Source organism: Mycteria americana, chromosome 10, assembly GCF_035582795.1.
Source record: "Mycteria americana isolate JAX WOST 10 ecotype Jacksonville Zoo and Gardens chromosome 10, USCA_MyAme_1.0, whole genome shotgun sequence".
Lineage (NCBI taxonomy): Eukaryota > Metazoa > Chordata > Aves > Ciconiiformes > Ciconiidae > Mycteria > Mycteria americana.
In genome coordinates, this window is record NC_134374.1 from 11,436,397 (window position 1) to 11,459,540 (window position 23,144).

At 58.4% G+C, this 23,144-nt stretch overlaps 1 protein-coding gene across 3 annotated transcripts; it reads right to left on the reverse strand.

The window, feature by feature from the left end:
• Window positions 1-9,827: 9,827 nt before the first annotated feature.
• Window positions 9,828-20,204, reverse strand: AMER1 (APC membrane recruitment protein 1). 3 transcript variants are annotated; one of them, XM_075512867.1, is made up of 3 exons: window positions 20,065-20,204; window positions 15,049-18,195; window positions 9,828-14,545 (listed from the first exon to the last, which is right to left on the reverse strand). In XM_075512867.1, the coding sequence occupies exons 2-3, from the start codon at window positions 18,123-18,125 to the stop codon at window positions 14,509-14,511; spliced, it is 3,114 nt and encodes a 1,037-aa protein (XP_075368982.1). In that variant the 5' UTR covers window positions 18,126-18,195; window positions 20,065-20,204; the 3' UTR covers window positions 9,828-14,508. The 3 variants fall into 3 exon arrangements, with proteins under 3 accessions (XP_075368982.1, XP_075368980.1, XP_075368981.1); XM_075512865.1 differs by having other exon boundaries at window positions 9,828-18,195; XM_075512866.1 differs by lacking the exon at window positions 20,065-20,204 and adding an exon at window positions 19,241-19,705 and having other exon boundaries at window positions 9,828-18,195.
• Window positions 20,205-23,144: the final 2,940 nt, after the last annotated feature.

Sequence of the window (23,144 nt, forward strand, 5' to 3'; positions counted from 1 at the left end):
GCATCCCTAGCTTGTTGGCATCTGTAGATAACCTTACACTTAAGCGTCCTTTGCTGAAGTGTTTCCACCAGCTGGAGAAGATCTCAGCTGGGAGGGATCCCACAGCCGTGCAGGCCAGCCTGTCCCACCGTGACGCTGCTCAACACAGCACTAACTGCATTACCCTGCCCCGACATACAGCCACCCTTCAGCCCTCTTCCCTTCTTGGCCAGCGTTTCTGGGGACAGCCCATTTGTGCTGAAGATCAGGAAGCAAGCGAGTGCCATGAAGACCACGAGTGACCACTTGCTCCTGACGCTTTCCAGACAGCCGATGAGCAGAGCGATAACGCAGTGGCAGCAGGCATGGCCACTCACAAACCCCCGGGAGGGAGGAGTGAGCTCGGTGAGGATGGGTAAGGGGAGCAGGGCAGGGAGGTGTCCCCCCCAGGAGGCACGTGCCTTGTCTGACTGACCCCCAAAACCCACCGGGGAGAAGCTCTGCTGCCCTCAGTGTGGGCTTTCCTGCCCATGACCTGGCAGTTTCCACCACGGTTTTGATGCTAGTGATGGGCAGATCCACGGCTTCCCAACCACAGCTCCGCTTCCCAGCCAGACCTGGGTCAAACCGCGCTGCCTTGGGTTCATCAGGACCTTCATGGTGGCTTCTTCTGCCTCCCTCTCCTTTGAGCTGGGCTGGAGAGCTGAGCCACACTTGGGGCTCTTCTCCCCTTAATCATAAGGGGACAACGAAGGGGCAGTTTGGTCTCCTCCATCTCCCCGAGATCCCACCCAGGAGGGGACAGGGTGCCATCGCAGAGGATGGAGACATCCCTTCCCCTAAGCTCTCCTCCCCTGCGCCCTGCCTCCGGGCTGAGCCCGTCCTGCTGCAGGCACTCTGTGTCCCAGCCCCCCCTGCTTCGGAAGATACACCTTTTTTTTTTTTTTTTTTTTTTTTTGGCAACACGGAAACAGGAGGAAATACATGAAAAGCTGGTGCTGGGAGACGGCAACCTCTGTCCTCCTTCCGCTCCACTTGCCCGCAGCGTCCCCCTCCAGCTCCGGTGGGAAAGGCGTCCCAGCAGCAGCCGCGTGGCATCTCCCGCTCCCCGGGCTACGCAGGCACAGCCGGGGAAACCAAACGCTCCCGGGCGAACGTTGTTTTATTTCCTCCCCCTCAATTAAGAGCTGGTGGGGCTGGCAGGAGGGAAGTGGGGTTCAGCGAGGCCGCAGCCGGTCCCCCCGGGCCGCGGCAGGGCTCGGGCTCTTCCATCCCTCCGCCGAAAACGCCTCCTAGGAAGGAGAAGGATGGAGGGAGGGAGGAAATCCGGCTGCTTGGCACTGGCAGCTCCCGGCGAGAGAAACGAGGCGATAATTGGGTTTATAATATAACAGGATCCTTCAGGCTTCACCTTACGGTCTCCGGGGAGCCCTTATTCGTGCCCACCCTCTGAGAGCACGGCCCGGGAGGAGTTTGCAGAGCAGTGGCCCGCGGGTACCTGGACCAGAGGGTCGGGGCAGAGGGGGACAGCGTCCCGTGTCCTCGGACCCCATGCTCGCCAGGCGGGCGACGCGACCAGCTCCGCCAAGCGCAGCGCGTAGGAGGTCCTCCGCTTTTAACCTTGGGTGTAAAACTCAAAAAAAGAAAAAAAAAATAATAAACCAACTGTTATACAGACCAGATAGCTAAAATAACAATATTGTGTACATCTTGCTGACGCGACGCTGGCTTTTAAAAATAGGACATGTTTTCAGGCTCTCCGACCAAAGGGGACGACCGAAAGCCACTGCCCTGGGGCAGAGCCCACTGGTGTCACTGGTGGCGCTGGGCTGAGCGGGTCCCCGATGCCCTCTGGTGCCCAAGCACGCTGTGGCGGTGGCTTTGCCCGCCTGGGTCCCGCTCAGCTGCGAAGCCACAACGATTTGGCACCCAGGGCCCCCCGCACGGTGCGCGGGAGCTGCGGGTCGTACGACCGTGCAACCCCTCTGCTGCTCCCACCGCCTGTAGCCACCTCATGCACAGACATCCCGCAAATTCGGGTGGCACCGAGGCCACCAAACCCCTCCGAGGTCCCCGGCCCCCTCCCCAGCCCTCCTTCAAAGCAAGACATAAACGGCCAAGAAGCTCCCAGGGCCCTTGGGGGTTTTTTCCTCCTCTTTTTTTTTTTTTTTGGTGGCTTTGATGAGGGACAGTGAAAATGCCGATGCGCGTGGCTTTGAGATGACAACGGCTTTTCATCATCAGCGCGTGGCACCGGCGCGTTCATCCCACGCGTGCGGCGCGCGGCCACCGCCGCATTCCCGTGAGAGCGGTGCTCGCGAGCTAAACCAGGCACCTCGGTGCCCAAACCCCCCCTGCTCTCCTGTCTGCTCACTCTCTGGAAAAAACAGGAGGGGAAAAAATGGGGAAAAAATGGAGAAACACATAAGGAAGCCCAGGTGGGGTGGAGCGGACCCACGCAGAGGGGGGCATCGAGCCGACAGCGCTGCAGAGCCGGCAGGTTCGCGGCCTTCCGGCGCGACGGAGCGGGGCTATAGTATTTTATAGGGCACGGCACACCTCGCCGCGGGGTTACGACTCGGAGCTGCTGATGCTGAAGGCTCGGGGGACCGAGGGAGGCCAGACCCATGGAAGCGGGAAGCAGAGCCCGCGCCGGCTCGTCTCTGCATTTCCCCCCGCTGTGTCCCCAGAAAATGCTCCAAGCCCCCGGGCCGCCTTTGCGGCTTTCGGGAGGACTTTGGGGGAGACCTGGCTCAGCATCGCTCCAGCCCAATAATTGCAATAACTGAGCTCTCCCTTAGAGGTCAGCCCAGCATCAAAACTGGTCCAAAAATGCGCACAGACAGGTGTGACTCCAGCAAAGAGCGGGAATTTGGTTAAAAAGGCTGTTCAGGGAGGGCAGGGGATGGTCCCCCAACACCTGCAGCCCCTCGCCTTGCTGTTGCCGAACGATATTGCCAAAAGCTGAGCTCTCCTGCCCGCTCGCCGGCTTCTTCCCACGCGCTGGCTGCTCCCAACCCCCTGTCTGCCCCCGGTCGGGGGGAGCCCCCTGCGAGGGGAAAGTCTGCCCAGCTCCAGCGGATGGTTTTTGGGGAGCAGGAGCACCGGAGACTGGTCTTGCTGCTGCTGCTGCAATATTTTCCGTGCCCAAAGCGGCTGGGACACCTGCTCAGCAGCTTTTCCTTTTGGCTTAATTCCCCCTTCCCTTCTTCTCCTTTCTAACAGACAAGTAAGACTCAGCAAAAATACTCCTCCCCCCAAAAAAAAGCCTTCACTGACAGCTCATGTGTCAGAAAGAAAATAACTCTTTTTTTTTTTCTTTTTCTTTCCCCAAATCCCTCCAGCATAAAACAGATTTCAGCATCATACTAAAAATAGAGAGATTAAAAATAAACCTCTGGCATGGAGCCCCTGCCCTCGAGCAGCACCCGGGGCCGGTGGCCGCCCCGGAGATGGCAGCAGGACCTCGGGGCTGAGCCGCGGGGGGACCCAGAGCCCTGCCGTGACACCAGAAACCCCCAAACCCAGTTGCTGCGGCGATGCTGGGGCATCGCTCCGTACCCAGGACAGGCACCCCGGGACTGTCCCCGGCCGTGCTGACCCACGGGGAGCCTCCGGCTGGGAGCTGCTGGCTCACGGCCCCGTAACGCCAGGCAGGATGGATTGGGATGTGATAAGCTCCCCTTGAGCTGGACGGGGGAAGAGGCCATGGGCATAGGGAAGAAATTAAATCGGCCGTCCCAGGAATGGTAGCAAACCGCTCTCAGGACCTTAGGTGGAGCAGAAGATGGAGATGGGTGCTGCCACCGAGCTGCAGGTGACACGAAGGCCACCCCACCGCTCTCCTTCGGACCGGAGGGATGCAGAGCGTCGCTGTGTCACTCGTGGGCTGCCGCAAGGAACTGCTTCAGGCTTTCTGGGGGCATCCACAGCCCCTCGCTGCGGAAGGAGGCGGCAGCCCCGCACCGTGGCCCTTCTGCCCGTGGCAAACCAGTGCCGTATCCCTCCGGCCCACCCGAAGCTTGTCCCCCCTTTCCTTACTTACGGGAGCTCAAGTGAAGCCTGGAAATGCAAAATGAGGGTAACCTAAAAGAGGCAGCAATAGAAAGTAAATAAAAACCACCCCACTTTTTGCCTCATTTAAAAAAAAAAAAAAGAAACGAACAAAATGTGCAGGGCACCGGTGGGTTCGAGGGGTTGGCGGCTCATTTTCAGATCCCTCGCTCGGCAGCGTGCACCTCCGGTGCGGGCCGGTGGCGAAACGGGGAAGGGAAGGAGGTTTAACAAGAAAGCAAATGCGTGGCTGCGGCTGCGGCTGCGGCTGCTCAGCCCAGGCGGGCGTTGGGGACCAGGATATCCCGGCGGGATGCCGGAGGAGCAGGCGGGGGGAGCGGATGCTCATCCCGGCCGGCAGAGACTCGTGCAGGAGAGGAACCACGGATGTTGCTAAAGCTCAGCCTTAGGATCTCTGGAGGGAGGTAAGGGCCGGTCGGAGACTCAGGACCTTTCCCCAGCCCTCGGGTCCAGGCTCGGGTCAGCAGCTCTGCCCGATGCTTTTACAAACTGGGGCAGTTTCAGGAAGAAAAGCCCGGTCGAAGGGAGCGATGCACAGAGCGGCTCTACACCACGCCAAGTGATGCTCAGGGGTGCGGTCCAGCCCTCCGTGAAAAGACAGCAATTAAAGAGCAACCACTCATTCCCTGCAACGAGCCTGAAACGTCCCGAAGCGCCCAGCCCCGCTTCTCTTCGGCATTGCCTCTTTCCAAGGTGAAACGTTATTTTCAATTATTTTTTTCCATCTCTGCAGACTTCAGGGGGGCACTGCCTGAAACATTTTCTCCCATGATACTAATCACGTTAAGTAGGTCCTGCCTGAGCCGCGGATCCCTCCTTTGCCTGACCCCATCAGCTTTGCACGCCTTTGAAAAGGGATTTACCTCGACCGGCACTCATCTGCTTTCACATGCCCGAGAGCAGAGAGTTCTGCTTAAAGCGAGGATTTAAAGAGATAAAGATGAAATTAAATACACAGCGAAGCTTGCCGGACCGGGTTGCGCAGCAGAAGCGGAGTCAGAAGAGCTTCATGGCCACAAATCCCCGACGACTGCATTGATTAATGGGCTGGCTGCTAATTATCACACCCAGCTTAAGAAACAGGGCCAGGCTGTGCTTTGCCTGGCAGCCTGGTCCTAGTGGGGATCCCAGGGGGATCCAGGGATGCCGGACCCCGGGGAGCTCCCCGGCGCTGCCGCGTCCCCGCGGGTCACCCCAGCACCCACGTTAATGCTGAGCTGCGGCCCCAAACTTGAAGCCCTGACGCCCCGCAGCTGCCCTACCTATCCCACCCCGTCCTCCGCCAAGGTGAAGTTCCCAATCTCTTTGTTGTGGGGTTTTTTTAATTAGTATCCTCAGCTGAGACTACGTCAGAGCCAAGTTCAGCCCCAGAAAGACCCGTTTTGCTCCAGCCTCTGGGACACAAGAGCCAAGTATTACAGATGCCCGCGCCTTCCTTCGTGGAGCGATGTTGGGGGGGGGGGGGGCTTTTTAAATTACTTTGGAGAAAAAAGGGGGGAAAAAAAGAAGCACTTCAAAGTGTGAAATACATTTGCATGATGACAACTGACTTCCAGTGTGTTTTTTCAGTAGGGCCTTGTTTGCAGTGACAAGTTGATTTGTATTTACTAGTAGGCAATTAAAGCTGAAGGTCTGAAGCATCGCCGGTGGGATGAGCCATCCCAAGCGCCGATCACGCTGTCCTCCCCAGCAACGCTCCGCTGCCACGGTCAAAGGCTTCTCCTGCTGCGTGTGCAGCAGGAAAACAGTGGGAGAAGGAGAAAGCAACACAGGGACAAGGTGAAATCCATCCCCCACAGCATCCCTCTGCCAGTCTGCGGCCCGGTGGCTTCTAGCATCCCCTCCGGTACCCAGTCGCCCGTATCCATCGCTCGGCCAGCGAGCTGTTACGCACTGCGGGTGAAGCCAAGGGGAATGCGCCCCAGCGCCACTGAGAATGCCATATTAAACACCCGCAGTCGTGAGCACTGCCAGCAGTCCCCCGGATAACCCCGGTCCCTGCTGGGAACCCCCAGCCAGCGCAGCAGGCTTTGCCGTCGCCCTCGGGAGAAAATGCCGTTGCAGCTTTAGCAGCCTTAGACCTCAAAAATGGGATCTGGAAAGGCAACCTGAGTGCTTTGGGGAATGTATTTTAAGCTGAGAAGCGTGTAGGATGCGGGAACGACGCTCGGAATAACAGCCCGGCGGGCTGCAAAGAGGTTAGGCAGGATCACGACTCCAGAGGGAGAATTTGAAGACTAAGATGAGATTTGAGCTCGTGACCCAGGAACCATCAAGTACCCCCAGGCCCACAACCCTCACCCCTGCCCATCCCCTCAACAGCTGCTTTTTCCTTTCTGGATGCGGTTTCCATCCTCAGCAGGGGAGAGCCCTTGGCAGCGCTGATCCAGCCCCATGCTTCATTTTTCCCAGCTGATTACCTTCCAGACCTCTGCCCGTGTTTAAAACGAAGGAAAATAATTGGAGCTCGTCAATTAGCGGCAGTCGGCGCCTGCCCTCTGCCCTTTCCCCTGCCCGTGTGGGTTTTTTTTCCTTCCTAAATTCAATCAGGGATGATCAGGAGCTTCTCCCCCCGGAGAAGCGCTGGGCTGGTGGCCTCTCCCTCCCGGTGGTCCCTCTCTGCTTGTTGTCAGAGGTGGCCTCAGCTGCTGCCTCTGTCCCTCACCGTCCCCACGACGGGGAGGTCACACGAGTGTGCGGTCCCGTGGGACGGCTGTCAGGGACAGAGCAGGGATGGAGCTGCCCAAACCCCTGGCTCAACCCCCCCTTCACCTTCTCCCCCAGTTCCTATTTTGGGTAAAACCCACCAAAGCTTCAACAGACATCAACCTTCCCTGGTGAGGCGGTCGAACCTCCTCCGCGGGGCAAAGCAACCAAAAGGCCCTTGTTTAAACCCAAAGGGAAAGCTGCCGCCTCACCCCGCTGCACCGTGGCTTTGAGCACTGCCGGAGGCTGCACCCCGGCTCCGTCCGAGCTGGGGAAAGCCTTTCCCTGCGGGCCGGGGCTTATTCCCGGCTGAAATGCAGCAGCTAGCCAGAAAACAAGGCTACGGGTGCAGCCCGTGGTCCTCCCCTGCCCCGCTGATCTCCGTGACAGCCCCCAGCATCTCCTCCAAGTCCGACAGCAAACAGCCCCTGAGCACGTATTTCCCTCTCTGAATCAGGCTCGGGGGGGAAAAAAGCTTCAAGTAAGAACAACGCATGAATTGGGTTGAAATACGCCCTTTGCTGTGGGCTGCGTGCAGCCTAGACGTGTTCACAGCACGAGGGGGGACCCAGCTGTGGGGCAGCCCCAAACCGTCTCTGCTGTGCCCAAAGCGAGAAGATAGGCGCGCTGGTCTGTTGAGAAAGCTCTTTAGGTACCTGGGCTCTAGCTACCTCCTCAAAAGCCTCTCCACCGCCTTTTCTCCGCCTTTATTACAATAAACAGAGGTTTTTAACACCTACCCACGGCCCTGCTGGGTCCCAGCTGCCTCCCATTAGAGGCGTCACACGTAAATAGGGGTGATCTGTGCAAAGCTGCGCGTGGTCTGTTGGTGAGGTGCCCTGAAGCTTTTCATCGGCTACAGGCGTCTACGGTGCGGTGAGACAGGGGACGGTGGCTGTGCCGAGCCTGGCACGGGGCGGTGTCCCCGATAGCCGATGCTCGGCCGCATCTGACGGTCCAGGAGCAAAATCGGTGGCCGTGATACAGTCTGTTTGCATCTAAAAGTGAAATACTGAAGGATTCAGGCTTGGAAGAGGAAAGTCCTACGAGGTGCAAAGTCAGGGAAGGCACAGGCAGCAGAGAGGGAGCTTTGAGCGGAGCGTTTTAAGAAAAGTCACGATTTTCAGAGAGGATGCTCCCGTCTACGGAGGTTTGGGGCAGCGAAAGGGCAACGCGAGGAGGAGGAGAGGCGATACGCACCCCCGCTCGCTCGCAAACCCCGAACCCTGCAGCAGAGGTTTGCCTTTCCCTCCAGCGTGATGGATGGCCGGGAATCTCCAACGGATGGAGGCAGAAAGGACAAAGCCTCCCCAGGGCGTCCGCCTCGCAGCTGGGGCTCGCTCCGCGGCCGCTCCGGACTCATTAAGGGAGCAGCTCATCCGGCGCTACAGCTTTTTACAAATTCAATTTTTGCCTGAGGAAGGGAGGGAGGGGAAGCAGGACTCTTCTTCTGGGCCCATCAATGCATTTTGAAAGCTTGGGAGGTAGCGGGGAACGCATAAAGCAGCATCCAAGCTACCGCCGGGATCGTCACTGCCACGGCAGCGCTGCAGCAGGACCCCACGGCCAACGCATGGCAAACAGAGAAGGTGCCATCGCAAATAAAAGTGTTTGCCCAGGGCGAAAGCCCCGGCTGCCTCCTTTAAGCCGCTCTGAAGGCAGCTGAGCCCCGAGCCAGCGTCTCACGCTGCTGCCTGCCCCTCACCCTGCCTCTGGTCTGCACCTCGTCACACCCCGGGCTTTGCAGATTTTCGGAGAAAAGCTGCTCTGCGGTGCGTCGTGCCTGCTGTGAGCCTCTCCGCTGCCCCGGGAACGGCAGGAGAGGTCCCGTACCCCCATACAAACAGGGGGTGACGCATCCCCGTCGCTCTTGGCTCATCGTTTCTATTCACGCAGAGCTATCGCTTGGCTCGGGGAGTTTCAGCACATCTTATTTCAGCTTTCCTTCTGAAATCCAGCAATGAAATCGCCCGGGCCGGGCGCTGAAGAGCAAGAGGAGGAGGGTGAAGCAGGAGTAATGCAGCAAGATGGGTTTCTTTCAAACAGCCACTGGGGCACAAGGAGGAGCAGGCGTCCGGGCTCGCCTCGCACCCTGCCCCATCCCTCGCTCGGCCACGGGCTTCCTCGCCCCGGCTACAGGCTGCCGAGCACCTCCTCACCCAAAGCGACGCAGGAGAGGCCGATAATTAAAACCGATGGGAGGGATAAGCTATTTGTCGGCTATGAGCTGGGGGAAGGTGCAGTTCTCAGCGGTGCCCACGGGCCTTTGCCCAAGGGCACTCCCAAAGCCCCGGGGGAGCGGGATACAGGGCTGCAGCAGAGACACGGCCCGGAGCAACTAATAGACCAGGAAACTAAATGTTACTGCTGATAAATTCCCTTAGAAATGCTTACTGCACAATAAAACCCAAATTAAAACCATCCTGAAGGGGCTGAAGACCCCTCTCTTCTATACCAAGGAACCTACCGGTGGGGCCAGCCGGGTAGCACGGGGCAGCGGGGCAGGCGAAGCCATCACTGGTTTTCCTGCTGCCATGGATGCCACTGAAATTCCTCCGTTTCAATAAATTTTGCTGAAAAGGAAGGAGCCGGGCGAGCCCCAGCCCGGCTCACCTGCGGCCCCCGGCACCTCGCGAGGACGGAGCCCACCGGCGATGCTTCGCTAACTCAGAGCCACGCGATCTCTGCTCCCCGTCACCCACGTCAGCCCTGGCCGCCGCTCGAGTCCAGCGACAGCGGAGGATGAGAAATGAAGGGGGAAAATTTGACTCTGGGGGCTGGCACCTTAAACGATGGGTATTTTGCAGGGTTCATTTAACGGCACGGGGTTTGGCCGAGGAGCGTGTGTTACGGAGCAGCGCCGTGCTGTGCTCTCTAAAGCATCTCTTCTGTTGCCTTCTCCCATTGAAAAAGCCACTTCACTTGCAAATAATCGAGCGATAGGAGGGGAGGGAAAAGGAAAAGATTAAATCAAGCATAAAATAAGCGGGGAAAAAACAAACCACAAGTGAAATCCAATGTTCTCTAAAAATCTGAAGTTTATTCATTAGAATTCAGTGAAAGGAACATTCATTTTAAAACACAATCAATACATTAAAAAGTTTAAAGGACTAGTAGCAATGAGACCAGAAAGAAAACGAAAAAAAAAACAAAAAAAACCAAAGATTCAGACAAGCCGGTCACCCGGGAGGAGCCGCCTCCACTCCCAGGGCACGGGCAGACCAGCACCGCAGCCGGACGGCCGACGGGAAGCACGGGGCGACCTGGGACAAGGGCTAGGTTTTATTTTCTTTAGAACCGAGAGGCTTTTCTAGATTTTAATTTATCACTTCACCCAAATGTAGCTTCTAGGACGACTCAATACCGGCGAGAAGAGCAGGTAGCGCCAGCTGGAGAGGAAGGAGCCACAGGATGAAGGGGCAGAGGGAATGTGAAGTGCGGCACGGGTCCGAGTGCCCCAGGAATGCTGGCCGAGCGACCTGCCCATCCAGTCCTCGTGCCGGGAATGGGGGCAAACCCATTTAAGAAAAATTAAAAAAAAGCACCATTAGGTGAGGAGCTATTTAATTAAAAGACATAAAAATCTATGCAGAACCAAATGTCTCGGCAGCAACTGCCGTCTCTGCCGATATTGGCGGGGGGGAAAGAAGGGGAAAAAAATTTGCTTTTGGCTGTAATCTTGTAGCTTTTCAGCGTTTAATTTTCTTTTTGCACATCACTGTTTGACATTGTTCTTGTCTGCTCAATTAATCACCGTGGCTTTCCGCAGAGAAGTGATTTCAGCCCTTACACCCCGCGCAGGGCTGTAAACTCTGCAGGGGCACGCCTACAGAGTAAAGCAAACAAAGCAGCATATTCATTCACCTAAATAAAAACCAAAAGCAAGAAGAGCCACATTAACTAGTGTTGGGTCTTAGCTTACCAGAAGCTCTCCTTGCATTTCTGATCCCAAAGCTCAAGGCAGTGTTATTGCAGAAGATGCTTTACCGGTGCTGGCAACGCCGGCGGCACGGGGCTGGAGCTCCCCGGGCTCCAGCCTGGCACAGCAGGAGAGGAGGAGGAGGTGGAAAGCCCCGCTAATCCCACGCAGACCCCAGGATTATTTAACGAGCAATCCTCAAACACGGAGCGGGCGACGCTGCCCGCGCAAGGGCGAGAGCCGAGCTCCCAGCCCGGCCAGGGAGCACCGAGGGGAGAGGAAATTTGTCACCGGTTTCAAGAGCGTGGCCACGCACCAACCAACAGCATCTCCCGCCTGGGGAGTGCAGAAAAGCCCCACTTTAGGATAAAATAATTTAAGCACACAGAAGGGAAAGCCCCAACTGAAATCGGCGGTTTTCTAGTTTAAGAGACGGTCAACACCACTTTCAGGGAGAAATCACCGAAGTCCACAAATTCAGGTTTAAAAAACAAAGCTTAGGAAAAGAAATAACAGTTGACGAGTGTGACGAAGCAGTATTAGAACAAAGACGTCTCAGCGGTGTGTGCAAAGAGAGAGTGTGCATTGGTAACGGACCGGCGGCTGGGGCCCAGAGCTGGCCCGGGGTATGGAGCGGAACGGCACGTTACAGGACACGAGGAGCGAGGTGGTTTCCTTGCATTGCACGGGCAGTGGCAGCAGCAGCAATAATTGCCTCTTCTCCATCGGAACGGTAAACCACACCGCTTTAAAAGACAACGCGCACGAGTAAAAGAACAGTCCATAAAATTTCCCCATGAATATAAAATGCAAAACTATACAAAAATAGATAAAATTGACCATTTTCTTATGTGTATAAAAACAAACAAACAAACAAAAAAACCCCAAACCCCAAAGTCCCCAAAACGCAATACAGAATTACTTGGTAGACTGACCCGAACGTCAGTGGTTTAATCGCAAGTTAACAGCCATAATTCATCACTTTGAGGCAAGACCTTCCCTGGCAGGGACGCGTTCAGGCGAGTTCCTCAAGGGGAGTTTTCCCTTAATATCTTGGCAAGACAATCTGCTAGTCCTGACTTTTATGACTTATTTCTGGTTCGGAAGCCCTTTTTCATAAAAAGCCTCAATTACCGCTCTCAAATTTGAGTTCCTCGGGTAAGGCAGGATTTGACTAACGGCTTGATCCAGATCAAGACCAGAAGATCTGTTCCTATTTATCCCGGGGCAGCCGGGTATTTTAGGAAGAGCAGTACATTAGGCAGTGAAATCCAATCTCTCTACGGCAGTGATAATTTACAGGCTGGGTTAGCACGCTGAAAATTCTTATTTCTTTGGGTTAATGGGGCAGAATACGCCAATAATCCAGCAAATTAGCTCCAAAAACGCTTTTAGAAAACTCATTTTGAATCAATAGGTATTTGCTTCATTTAGTTCACATCAAATTAAGAGGAGAAACCTTTGGTATAAAGTCAGATTATCAAGTCTTGGCTGTATTGCTTTCACACATTCGAGTCGAGAAGCTGTTTTCACTAAGCCTTTCCATTACGTACCTACAATCAACGGAATTATTCCTAGAGACGTGCGTTTGCAACCGAACATTCATTTTAGCACCGAGACACTTTCATACCTCACCAAGGCTTTGGCAAAGGCTGCACCATGTCGAAACAAAACACTACGGCAAACCCCCTTAACCCGCGAGATGCCTTTGGTGACAGGCTGAAATAAAACAGTAATTAAAAAACCAGTAACGGGGCTGCTGCTCCGGCCAAGCAAAACGCGAAGGCCTGTCTGCGTGACAGCGTCTGCGCCGTCGCCAGCGGTTTTCGCTCGTGGTTTTTAATTTGTGAGCGGCGGTGAGATGCGCGGTGCCGAGACCTGACCCCGGCCTTACTCCGAGCGATAAGGGGAGCCCGTTGCAATTAGGCAATATTCGTTAGCGGAGGCTCACGCGCTGCGCTAACGAGGGGAGACTGCACTCACAGCCTCGGAGGCGAGGGGACCCTGCGCTGGCCGGCCGCGTTCTCCTCTCCAGGCGGGGGATGCGGATGCGGAGCGGGAGCGGCATCAAGAGCCGGGTTTGTCCCACGAAATCCTCTCCGGCTGCACGGCGGGTTGGGAGGGAAAAAACGTGGCCCGGCGGGTTCCTGCGGTACCTCCCTGCAGCAGCACTGGTGGGAAAATACTGAAAAAAAATCAAGGTTGAAGCCCATGGGTACACAAATGGGTCTACTCTAACCTCAGCGGTCTGCTCAGGAAAGAAAAACAACACCTAAATAAGTCGAACCACGGGCAAGCAAAGCCTGGCTTGGCCTTTCCCTGCTCCTTCCCAGATACACAAGGCCAGGGCAGTAAGGAGTCTCTTCTCAAAAAGAAACATCGGGACCTCATTTTGCTTGGGCGGGAAGAAAAAAAACCCAACAAACCCAAACCAGCTCCTTGCGCCTGTAAATACGGCGATGCGGGGAGCTGCTGACGTTTCCAACCGGAGCCACATCCGTACGGGGCGGCGGGTCGAGGGAGCAGCAGGACGTTTACTCGCCGCGAGAAGGGGTCGGCAGGAAAAGCGGCTTAGGCTGGGCAGAGCCAGCCCTCGCCCCGCACTGCGCCGGAGATGGGAGAAAACTCTGGATATTCCCACTTCGTGATTTTTTTTTTTTTTTTTTCCCAATGCCACAAACTCTGCTGCAAAGAAAAGCAGAAAAGGGGCAACTCGGGGAGGGGTGGAAACAAAAATCGTCATCGGTAACTGAATTAAAGTCAGAATACAGAGCTTGGACAGAAGGAGGAAGAAGCTTTGTAAGTCACGGACAGGGAGGTTCGGTTTAGAGACAAGCGTGTTTGAGATCACGGAGGACACGGGAGATGCCTCGAGGACCACTGGCCTGAAACAGAAGTTTCCAGGAGCTCGTACGACCTCCTCAGACAAAGTCTGTCTCCTTAGCTCGTGTCCCTCCTCCACGCTCCTTCAAAGAGGAAAAAGAAATCCCAAACCTGCAGCAACCTCCAGCTTTTTTGTTCCCTCCAGTCAGGAGGAAGAAGTTGTGAAGCCTAATTTAGGCTGCGTTACATCCTGTATTCCAATTAACAGAATACTTTCCTCGTATGAGTTTATGCAAAGAAAACAACTGTAAAACAATTAAAAAAAAAAAAAAAAAAAAAACAAAAACAAAACCAACCCACAAAACTTCCTTTTGAAGAAAGTAACAGCATCTGCAACTTCGCAGCTACAGGCACGACGCACATTTAGCTTATTTCAAAGACCTTGTCCGTGTGCCCGTGGCCCGGGAGAGACGAGGAGCGTGGGACAAAGCACGGGAAAGGTTCCAACCGGGAATTACGCACCGTGAAGACAGACCACGACAAAGAAGGGACCGACACTTTGTTCTTAAAAGGGACACTATCGACAGCACATCTCTCCGAGCGCGGCATCTTTGAGCAAATTAACACTAGACCTGGAAAACGTTATCGGCACGCACACAAAAGCTCCTGCTTTCCTTTGGGGCAAGGGAAAAAAACCCAATAAATAAAAACGTTACTGCAAAGTTCCCCTTTCAGCTGACTCGCCTCCCGTCCTTGCTCTGGAAATAACCGGCATCCTTCCTCCCAGCCTCCTCAAATCAAGACCGAGATGGAAGACATTCAAAGTGAGTCTGAACCAAAACGTGTCACCGAGAAGAGGAAGAAAAAACCCAATTTCTCTCAAAAGTTTCCCTAAGGCTTGCTCCCCCAGCTCCAATCCTGCAGAAAAAACCCAAACCTGCCGCACCAGCAAGGGGTCCGTCCCCAGCTTTTATTCTAGCAGCAACGTGAGCGCGCGCCGGGGGCTGCTACTGCACTTGGCGTTCGAGAGCGTGGCGGCTCGCGCTGGAAAACAAGAAAGTGCCTCAGCGTTAACGTACGAATCCCGGAGGCGGCTCCGAACCCCGCCAGAGCATCCGCGGCGGCGAGACCACGTACCACGGCTGCGGGAGAGGAGCTCATCCTTATCGGCCCAGGTCTAAAGTCAAGTCACTCACAAATCGCTGGCTAATGTTTATTTTCTCCCTCCCTGCACTTTGCAACCCTTTTCACACCCTCCCCGGAGCAGCTATTCGGCTTCGGTGACCTTCACCGCGGTGCTCCAGCAGCCGGCGGGCAGCGCGTGGCCGGCTCTGCCCTTCAGGGGCTCTCCGCAGCGCTCCGGGCTTTTGAGGGTGTCGGAGCCGCCATTGGGATGCTGAGGCATGCCCTGGGCGATGCCGACGGGCTTGCACTTGGCGCGTTTCTCCGGGGAGCAAGCGAAACTAAAGCTCGGGGGCAGCTCGGGCTCCGTTTCTCCCAAGGGTAACAAGCGGGCCAGCTTTTTGGCGGCGACTTCTCCGTGGTACCTGTAGGAACCGGCCGCCTCCTGGGACCGCCTGGCGTCGGTCTGCAGAGGTAAATTGGAGGGCCTGAGCGGGTGCCTGTTCAGCTCCGGCTCTGGGGGCCGCCTGTCCGGAGTCTCTCCAGCGACGCTCTGGGAAAGAGACAGGAAAGGGGACGCGGTGCCCGGCTGCTCCGATGGCTCCCAAGCGCTCTCCATCGCGGCGGCCGGAGCGAAAGCCCAGTGCTTCATCCCCCCGGCAGCCGCGCGGGTGTCGTGCTGGAGGTGCTGCAAGCCGAGCCAGCTCAACCCGCCATCAGGAGCCGCCAGCTCACCCTCCTCCTTGCTCCTGCTCCTCCTCGCTCCGCCCGAGTCCTTTTTGCCACCCTCCCGCTTTGACCAGAGCCGGCACGGCTGAGGGCCGCTCTTGGCAACCTGCGAGTCGGCAAGCTCAAACTCCAGGCTCTCGGTGTCAAGTGACCGGCTCCTCCGGTTGACGGAGAGCGGTGCTGGCATGGAGGGGCTCAGCCCGTGGAGGCGCAGATGGCGGGGCAGGCTGGCAACACCCCAGTTGCAGCTCTGGAAGGAGCCCGGGGGGTACCCCGGGGACATTCTCTCGTCACATTCAGCCAACGACTCTTTCCGTCCATAGCCGTCGTCAAAGGCCTCGGCAATGTCCTCGCCAGCGTTCATCTCGGGATGTTGCTCGCACTCCCCTTCTCCTTCCTGCTCCACGTCGACGACATCGAAGGTGACCATGGTGGGGAGGGCAGGGAGGTTCTGGGTGAAGGAAGAGCCAGAGGCGGAGCTGCCCAGGCTTTCGGAGAGGCTGGAGAAGAGGGTCCCGCTGCTGGCGAACTCCACCAGCGCTTGCGAGAAGCTCACAGCATGCTCGGGCTCGCTTTCGCTGCCCAGCTGGGGCTTGCCGGGGGTGGTCTCCGCTCCACCACCACGCTCGTGCTCTGGGAGTCTGTAGCCGGGGAACATCCCTGCTTTGGCCGGGGCTACGCCGCCGTGGATGGAGCCCCCAAACAACCCACAATCCGGGTCCGAATCGAACCCCGAGTTGTTCTTCGTGAGCTGAATAAGGCAACTTCCTTGGGCTTTTTGGCTGTTGTAACAGTTTTCTGGACACAGAGTCCCTGGAAAATCCCTCCACTCTGGATTTTCAGCTCTAGCCACCGAAACCCCACTATTCACAGCCCTGTTTGGGGCGTGCGAGGCCACCTGCTCACTCCCAAGGCCACTCTGATTCTTGCCGATCGAGCTGGCTGCTCTAGTTTTACATTCAACGCACTGCTTTTCCCGGGGACACTTCTCCTTGCTGGGAACATCAAGTCGTTTCAAGACCGGCTCCCTCTGCAGCTCCCAGTACAGCAGCTCTTTCTGAATGGCCGCTAGCCGCTCTTCTTCCGTTTCCATCACCCCTCTTTTCTGATCCATCATCTGGTTCAGGCTCTTCTCAGCAGGGGGGCAGATGTCCAAGAAGTAGCTGAAGATCCCCGGGCGTGAGACTTTGCTCTCGAACAGGGATTCCTCCCCGTGAGAGGGACTCATCAGCGCGTCATCAGGCTCATAAAACTCATAAAGTGCATCACCGCTGTAACTGTCTCTGGGAAGACGGTCCTTCTTGATCTCACCGAGCCCATCTCCAGCTTCGTCCTCCGGCCCCGGCGTGGTGGAGTCGTAATAACCCTCGTCGCTATTGGGGGCGGACTCTTGCTGGTCGCTCTGTGGCGTCAGGAGGTCAACGCCGTCCATCGCGTCCCCCATGTAGGGATGGGCTTCCGCCTCGTGAGAGGCATGGGTCTCCAAACTGCTACTTGACACCTGGGCTCCGTAGCTCCTGTCCCCTGCCGTGTTGCTGTTCCATATCTGGTGGAGGTACTCCTCCGCTTCCTCAGGTATGGCCATCTCCTCCCCACCGCCCTGGTACGTGACCAGGCAGGAGCTCCGTTTAGCGGCATCTCTGCTGCGCTCCACAGAGATGGTGCTCTCAGCAATGTCGGGCTCAGCAATGTCATCTCCGCACCCCGTCAGGGAATCGAAGCTCTTCAAGGATGTGGCGTCTCCTAAGATGAGGCTTAGCAGGTCCCCAGAGTGTAGGCAGGGAGGGTCGTTGTCCATGAAGTCCGGGTGAAAGGCCAGCAGGAGATTGCCATAGTCGAACTCTGCGCAGTCAACGGTGTCAGCCTCTGCTTTCGCATCCACGACGTCCCTCTTCCCCGGCATCGCCACCGCGTCGCCCTCAGAGCTGCCTTCATCAGCCGCGAGACAGCCGGGCTCGGCAGCCTCACCACAGTTGGCAGCCGTGCCTACCGAGCGGTCATCCTCCGAGCTCCCCGGGCAGGCCGCGGCAAGAGGGACAGGTCCCAGCCCCCTTCCCTCCGCGGCCCCACGGCTCTCCACTCCCACGCCAGGAGCTTTGCCGGCCTCCTCCGAATCCCCGGTCCACTCGGGGAGCTCTGCTTTCTCACACTCGGCAACCTTGCTCTTCCGGTGACGCCGGATGCTGTTAAAAAACCCTTTCAGGCCTTTTTTGGGTCTGGGAAAGGAGGACTTATCTCCGTTGGGCTTTTTCTCACCGCCCTCGATACTCCCGGGTGGAGAGCTGTCCTGCTGGCCCAAATCAAACTTGGCGCTGGTGTCTACGGCCAGGTGAGCGCTTTGGGAGCTCGGCAAAGGGCAAGGATGCGAGTCCCTGCTCCCCTCCAAAGGGCTTTCCAGCTGCGCCCCGCCGCCCTTGTCGTATGCAGCACCGCTGAGCCCGTCGTGGGTCTTACATTTACTGAGGCCCTTTTTAGAGGCTACTTTCCCCTGGCCTTTGCTTCTGCCTCCAAAGAAACTGGGCAGCGTACAGATGCTCCTCTTCCCTCCAAACAGTTTGAAAGCCGTTTTCTTCAGCTTGCCGGGGGGCGGCTGAGGCTGCTGCGGCTCCGCAGCCGCGACGGAGGCATTGCCCCACTCGGGCAGCCGGTCCCCGTTCTCCTCCCGCCGCTGGTCGCTTCCCTCCCGCTGCCCGCAGACCACCGACTGCGACCTGGCCCGGGCAGGCTCCTCCGTGCAGCCCGTTTCCATGGCAGCTGGTCGGTTCGGGTGCATCTAGCTGGAAACGATGACTTTGGTAGCCGAGTCCTCTTCTGGGCGCAGAGATGGAAGCATCACAGCTGATCTAAAGCAAAGAGAAAGGGAAGAGAGGTAAGGAGACGGCAGCGGACGGTGCAAAGCCAGAGGCATAGGTGTCACGAGGCGAAGAGCTTCGTCACCAGCTGGAACTGGAGCTGCAAAAGCCTCCGAGAGCCGCCTGGCTCCATCCGCTCCTTAAAGCCAGGCACGAAAACGTCGCGATGCTTAAATTTACCAGTTTGCAACTGCGGGAAAACCACGTGTCTCCATTCGGCAGCATCCCCGCTGCCCGGGGACAGGCAGGTCCAACCCCTGAGCCACCTCGTTCCAACCCCTTCGGATTCCCAGCCTTTTTGCCGCCGGGGCGATCAGGTTGGGTTACCAGCCGCCTTCGGACAGGGAAACACCGGCTGCTCGGGGGGGATTGGGACTGACACCTGCCAAACCCCCCTTCCAGCTCCCCCAGAGCTAACGCCAAGCTACAAGGGAGCGTTTTGACGCAGAGCCAAACCAGGACGCAGCCCTCACACTAAGCGCGTGTCCAGGAAGAAAGCTGTTTACTATAGGTTTTGGGGTTTTTTTTAGGAGATTTCAGTTGTTTTTAAAATCATCTGTCCAGCGAGAAAGAATTGCATTAAAAACATCCACTGTGATCCACCCTGATCAGATTATCTCAGAAGCAGAGAGGTAGGTTTTAAATTTGATCCTGGATTGATGTCAGTAACAGGAAAACTAAAATAATAATGTTTCTTTTGCAGAGGGGAGGTTAGAGAAAGTAAACGCAATAACAATCGTAACTGCGGCTGAGCTGTAACGCCCCAGGCTTTGCCCTTACTGGTGTGAGGCTGGTGAAGCTTTCCGTAGCGTTTAGCCAGATATCCCGAATTAAAAATACACCCAAACAACGGTCTCTACCTCCTGCAACCCGACAGCAACCCTGCAATTTAAGATTTACTTTTTTTTTTTCCTCAAGTCTGGGGAACATCGCAGCGTTGCCTTGCCCCCGTAACACACAAAGCGATAGCCCCTGGCGTTCGCCCGCCCCGCTCGGGTCAGCAGCCGGGGGGCAAATCCTCCTTCCCAGCGACAACCTGGGCTTTTCCAGCTCTGCCCAAGAGCCCTCCTGGAGTCCCCGATGCCTCCGAAGCCTCCCTGGAGCAGCGCTGGGCTGGCTCCGGGGCCTCTCCGCACAGATCCGGTTAGATGAGGCCTGAAAGAAAATCCCACGCGTGCATCTGTCCAGGCAGACGGCTTCAAAAGCCGGGGGGGGGGGGATGAAACAGGAGCAAGACTTGAAAAATGCAACGTGAAAAATTATTTCGCTCTGGCTCCACGTCAGCACCGGCATCAACAGACCCTGCTGCGGCCGCAGGGCTGCCCGCAGAGGCTCCAGAAATAAAGCCACGCAGGGCAAACGCCCGTGAGCCCACAAAGCCCGGGGACGGGGCTTTTCCAAACCCGACCGCCCCACGGCCGCGGGCAGCCCCGCTCCTCGGCTCAGCCGCCCGGGCTGGGCCGCCTCGGGGCACCGGGGCGGCTCCGTTCCCGGCCCCAGAGGAGAGCGGAGCCGGCGGCCCCGGCGGCCCCGGCGGGGTCCCCCCCCACCCCCCGCTCGGTCCCGCCGAGCCCCGCGGGCCCCGGCAGCGGGGATCCCCGCCCCGCCCCCCGCGGCGCCGGCCTTCGCCTCAGCCGGCCCCGCCAAACTTTTGGGAGCAGCCGGGGCCCGGCGCGGCCGGCCCGCCGCTCCGGAGGGCGCCGGCGGGGGCAGGGCCCGGCCCGCAGCCCGGGGCCCCGGGGAGGCGCGACCGAAGCGCCCGCCGCCGCGGCTGGCGGGGAAGGCGGCCCGGCGGGGCCGGGGCCCGCTCGCCGGCCGCAGGGAAGCCGCGCCCCGGCCCCGCTCCCCGGCCCCACTCACCGGCTGCGCGGGGCGGCGGCGGCCCGCGGGGGGTGGGGGGGAGGGCGGCGGTGGGCGCTGCTGCGCGGCCGGGCCCGCCCGGGCCAGCCCAGGCCGCCGGCAAGTGGCCGCCGGGTCAGCGGGTCCGCCCGGCGCGGCGAGGAAGGGCGGGGCCTGGGTGACGGAGGGGGCGTGGCCGCGGCGGGGCCTCGGTGACGGAGGGGGCGCGGCCTCCGCGGCGGGGGCGCGGCCGCTGTGACGTCGGGCGGGGGCGTGGCGCGGGACGGGCGCGCGGCGGGGAGGGGGGCGGCAGGCGGTGCCCCGCGGGTGTCCGTGACGGTGCGTGACGCCACGGGAGGAATTGGGGGGGGGGGGCTGCCGTGACGTGTGCGGCCCCGCGTGACAGCGCGAGCGCACGTGCGCGCCGCGATAGCGAGCGCGGCGCCGGGACACTGCCACGGCGCGCGCTGCTGTCACGCCGCGTGGGCGTCACCGTCGCTGCGCGTCAGCCACGCCCAGCTCCCACCCGCCCAGCCCGGCGGCGGGGGCGGCTCCCCGTGCCGGGAGCCGGGAGCCCCGGTGCCAGGGAAAGCCCCGCCGGCGCCCACGGGCCCCACGCGGGTTGGTGGGTGGGGAGGGAAACGCCGGTAGCAGCCGGAGCGCTGCCCCGCCGGGTCACAGAACCGCAGGCTGGGGAGGGGACCCCCGGGGAGGGCCCGCGCCGACCCCCGCCCCAGCAGGGCCACCTGCAGCCGGTTGCCCAGGGCCCCGCGCCCCCCGGGCGGCTCTCGGGCGTCTGCGAGGCCGGGGGGGGGGGCTCCACCGCCGCCCTGCAGAACCGGCGCCGGTCACCCTCGGAGCACGGAGGCCTTTCCTGACCCTCAGAGGGAAACCCCTGTGACTGAGGCTGTGCCCGTGGCCTCTGGGCCTGGCGCTGGGCACCACTGGGAAGAGCTTGGCTCCATCCTCTTCCTCTGTCAGCTGTTTATGTAGGCTGGTGAGATCTCCCTGAGCCGTCTCTTCTCCGGGCATCTGGAGAAGATGGAGGCATGCTCCAGACCCTGCACCATCTTCACGGACGTGTCTCCAGCACGTCCACCTCGCTCTTCTACGGAGGAGCCCGGAACTGGACCCAGCACTTCTCCTCGTCGAACTTCAAGAGGGGCATCGAGCCTGGGCTTCGGGGCCAGGCGTTAACGTGGGGTCCTGCACGTCCTGCCTTTGCCGCGCTGGTTGGTAGCACCTGAGGACAAACGGAGGCCGGTATATCACAGCGCGCTGGGTTTTTAACGATCCGCCACACGGATTAGAAACGTGCGTGCCACGGCAAGAGCTGGGCTGGCCAGCGGCTCCCCGGCCACGTCTCGGGTCGGGTCCGCACTCCGATGGGTGAGCCGAGCCGGCGATTTTCGGGGGCTTAACAAAACGTGCGGCCGAGGAGCCGAGCGTCGCTCCTGGCCGCTCACAGCAGGCAGAGGCTCCCATGGCCGCTTGTAGGTAAAGCATCCCCCCGATGCAAATGGAGCCCCCATGAGCCAGAAATTCAAGGAAACACCTTAAAAATAAGGGGAAACGACAGAGGAGCAGCTGGCTGGAGCCACTTGTTTAAGGTCATTCCTCCCAAAATGAGATTTTTTTTATCCCTTCCCGGGCAGGGTGCTCCCAGCCCCATCGCTACCACCACCCCCCCGAGCGGGGGGGCTCCAGGTCGGAGGGATTATTTTGGGGAGATGCGGGCACAAACCAGAGCACGAGCCAACCTCAGGCCCTTTGGAAGAAGACCTTGTGCTGCTCTGGCGGACTAGATACAGCCTGCATTTGTCATTGCTTTATAAAGCCCCCATAAAATTAAACTTCCCAGCCTGCTGGAGCATTTCAGATTGAAACCATCAAGTCTCTAGCACTGGTTTAGTGCCCCGACACAGGTAGACCCGCACTCCCCAGCAGAAGACAGCGACAGAATCACTGCCGTGGAGGGCAAAGGCATCCACCCTCCCGCTGCCCTGATTCCTCGTGCCTTTAATCCACCTCCCCCCAGAGAAGAGGCTGCTTCGGGTGGGCTAGAGCAGAGCCAGAGCCGTTACATCCACCAGCCCCATTTCCCAGCCACCGCGCCATCGTTCCCTGCAGCGTAATTCCCAACGCTTTGTCCAGGCTCATTCGAAGCCCTAATGCTCCCCTCAGGACATGCCCCACAGCCTAATTAATGGATGCTAATTAATAGATTCCACAACATTTGAAACAAGCCTATAAATAATGCAAAAACACGCCTGTGTTTTGCAAAGAGCCACCCTCGAAGCTCCCGAAGGCCACGTGCCTCTGCCCCGACAGCGCTCGCGTTTGAGATGCAATTAGGGTCGGGTGGACTAAACCGTAGGAGATTTATTCTGCTGCATCCCAAAAGCGGTCCAGAGCGTCACCGGCAGGCGTGCGCTGAGCTGCCGAGGAGCAGCGTGGTTTATCCATCAGCTCCTGGCTGCGGGAAGAGGCAGCGAAGCTCCTCCAGCTGCCACTGGTGGTTGTCCCCGTCGCTGGTCACGAGAGCTGGAGAGACCCACCAAAGGCAGGAGCGATGGCGGGCGGCAGCGCCGCCGAGATGCCCCGCTCCAGGCTCAGCCTGAAACTCCCCGGCTGCAGCGTTTCCCTGCATCCCTTCCAAACGATGCCGGCTGGGCTGCCAGGCTCTTCCGATTAAAGGATATTTCACCAAACGGATCATGATAGTTTAATAAGAATAGTAGCAACATTCTTAATTAAAAAAAAACAAAACAAAACAACAAACCTTCCCCATCACAAAAGATCCCTTGGCCATAACGTGAACCACTTGTGAGGCGAGTAAGATGATGTTTAGAGACAGAGCTGGGGTGAGGAGACGAGAGTCGGGGAGGCTGGAGGCTCTGGCCCTGGCTACTCACCCAGCCCCTGCCTGTGCTGCTGCCTGCGAGCGCTGGGCTTTGCACCGACACGGCCGCGGGGTCAGGAGCACCCCAGCCACGGCGACGCAGCGGTGATGGGCTGGGCGCGCACGGCCGGGTCCAGCCTCCCTTCTGCCCTCGACGGGCTGCCGAAGGGAGGAGGCACTTCAAAACCTCTCCGGGAAA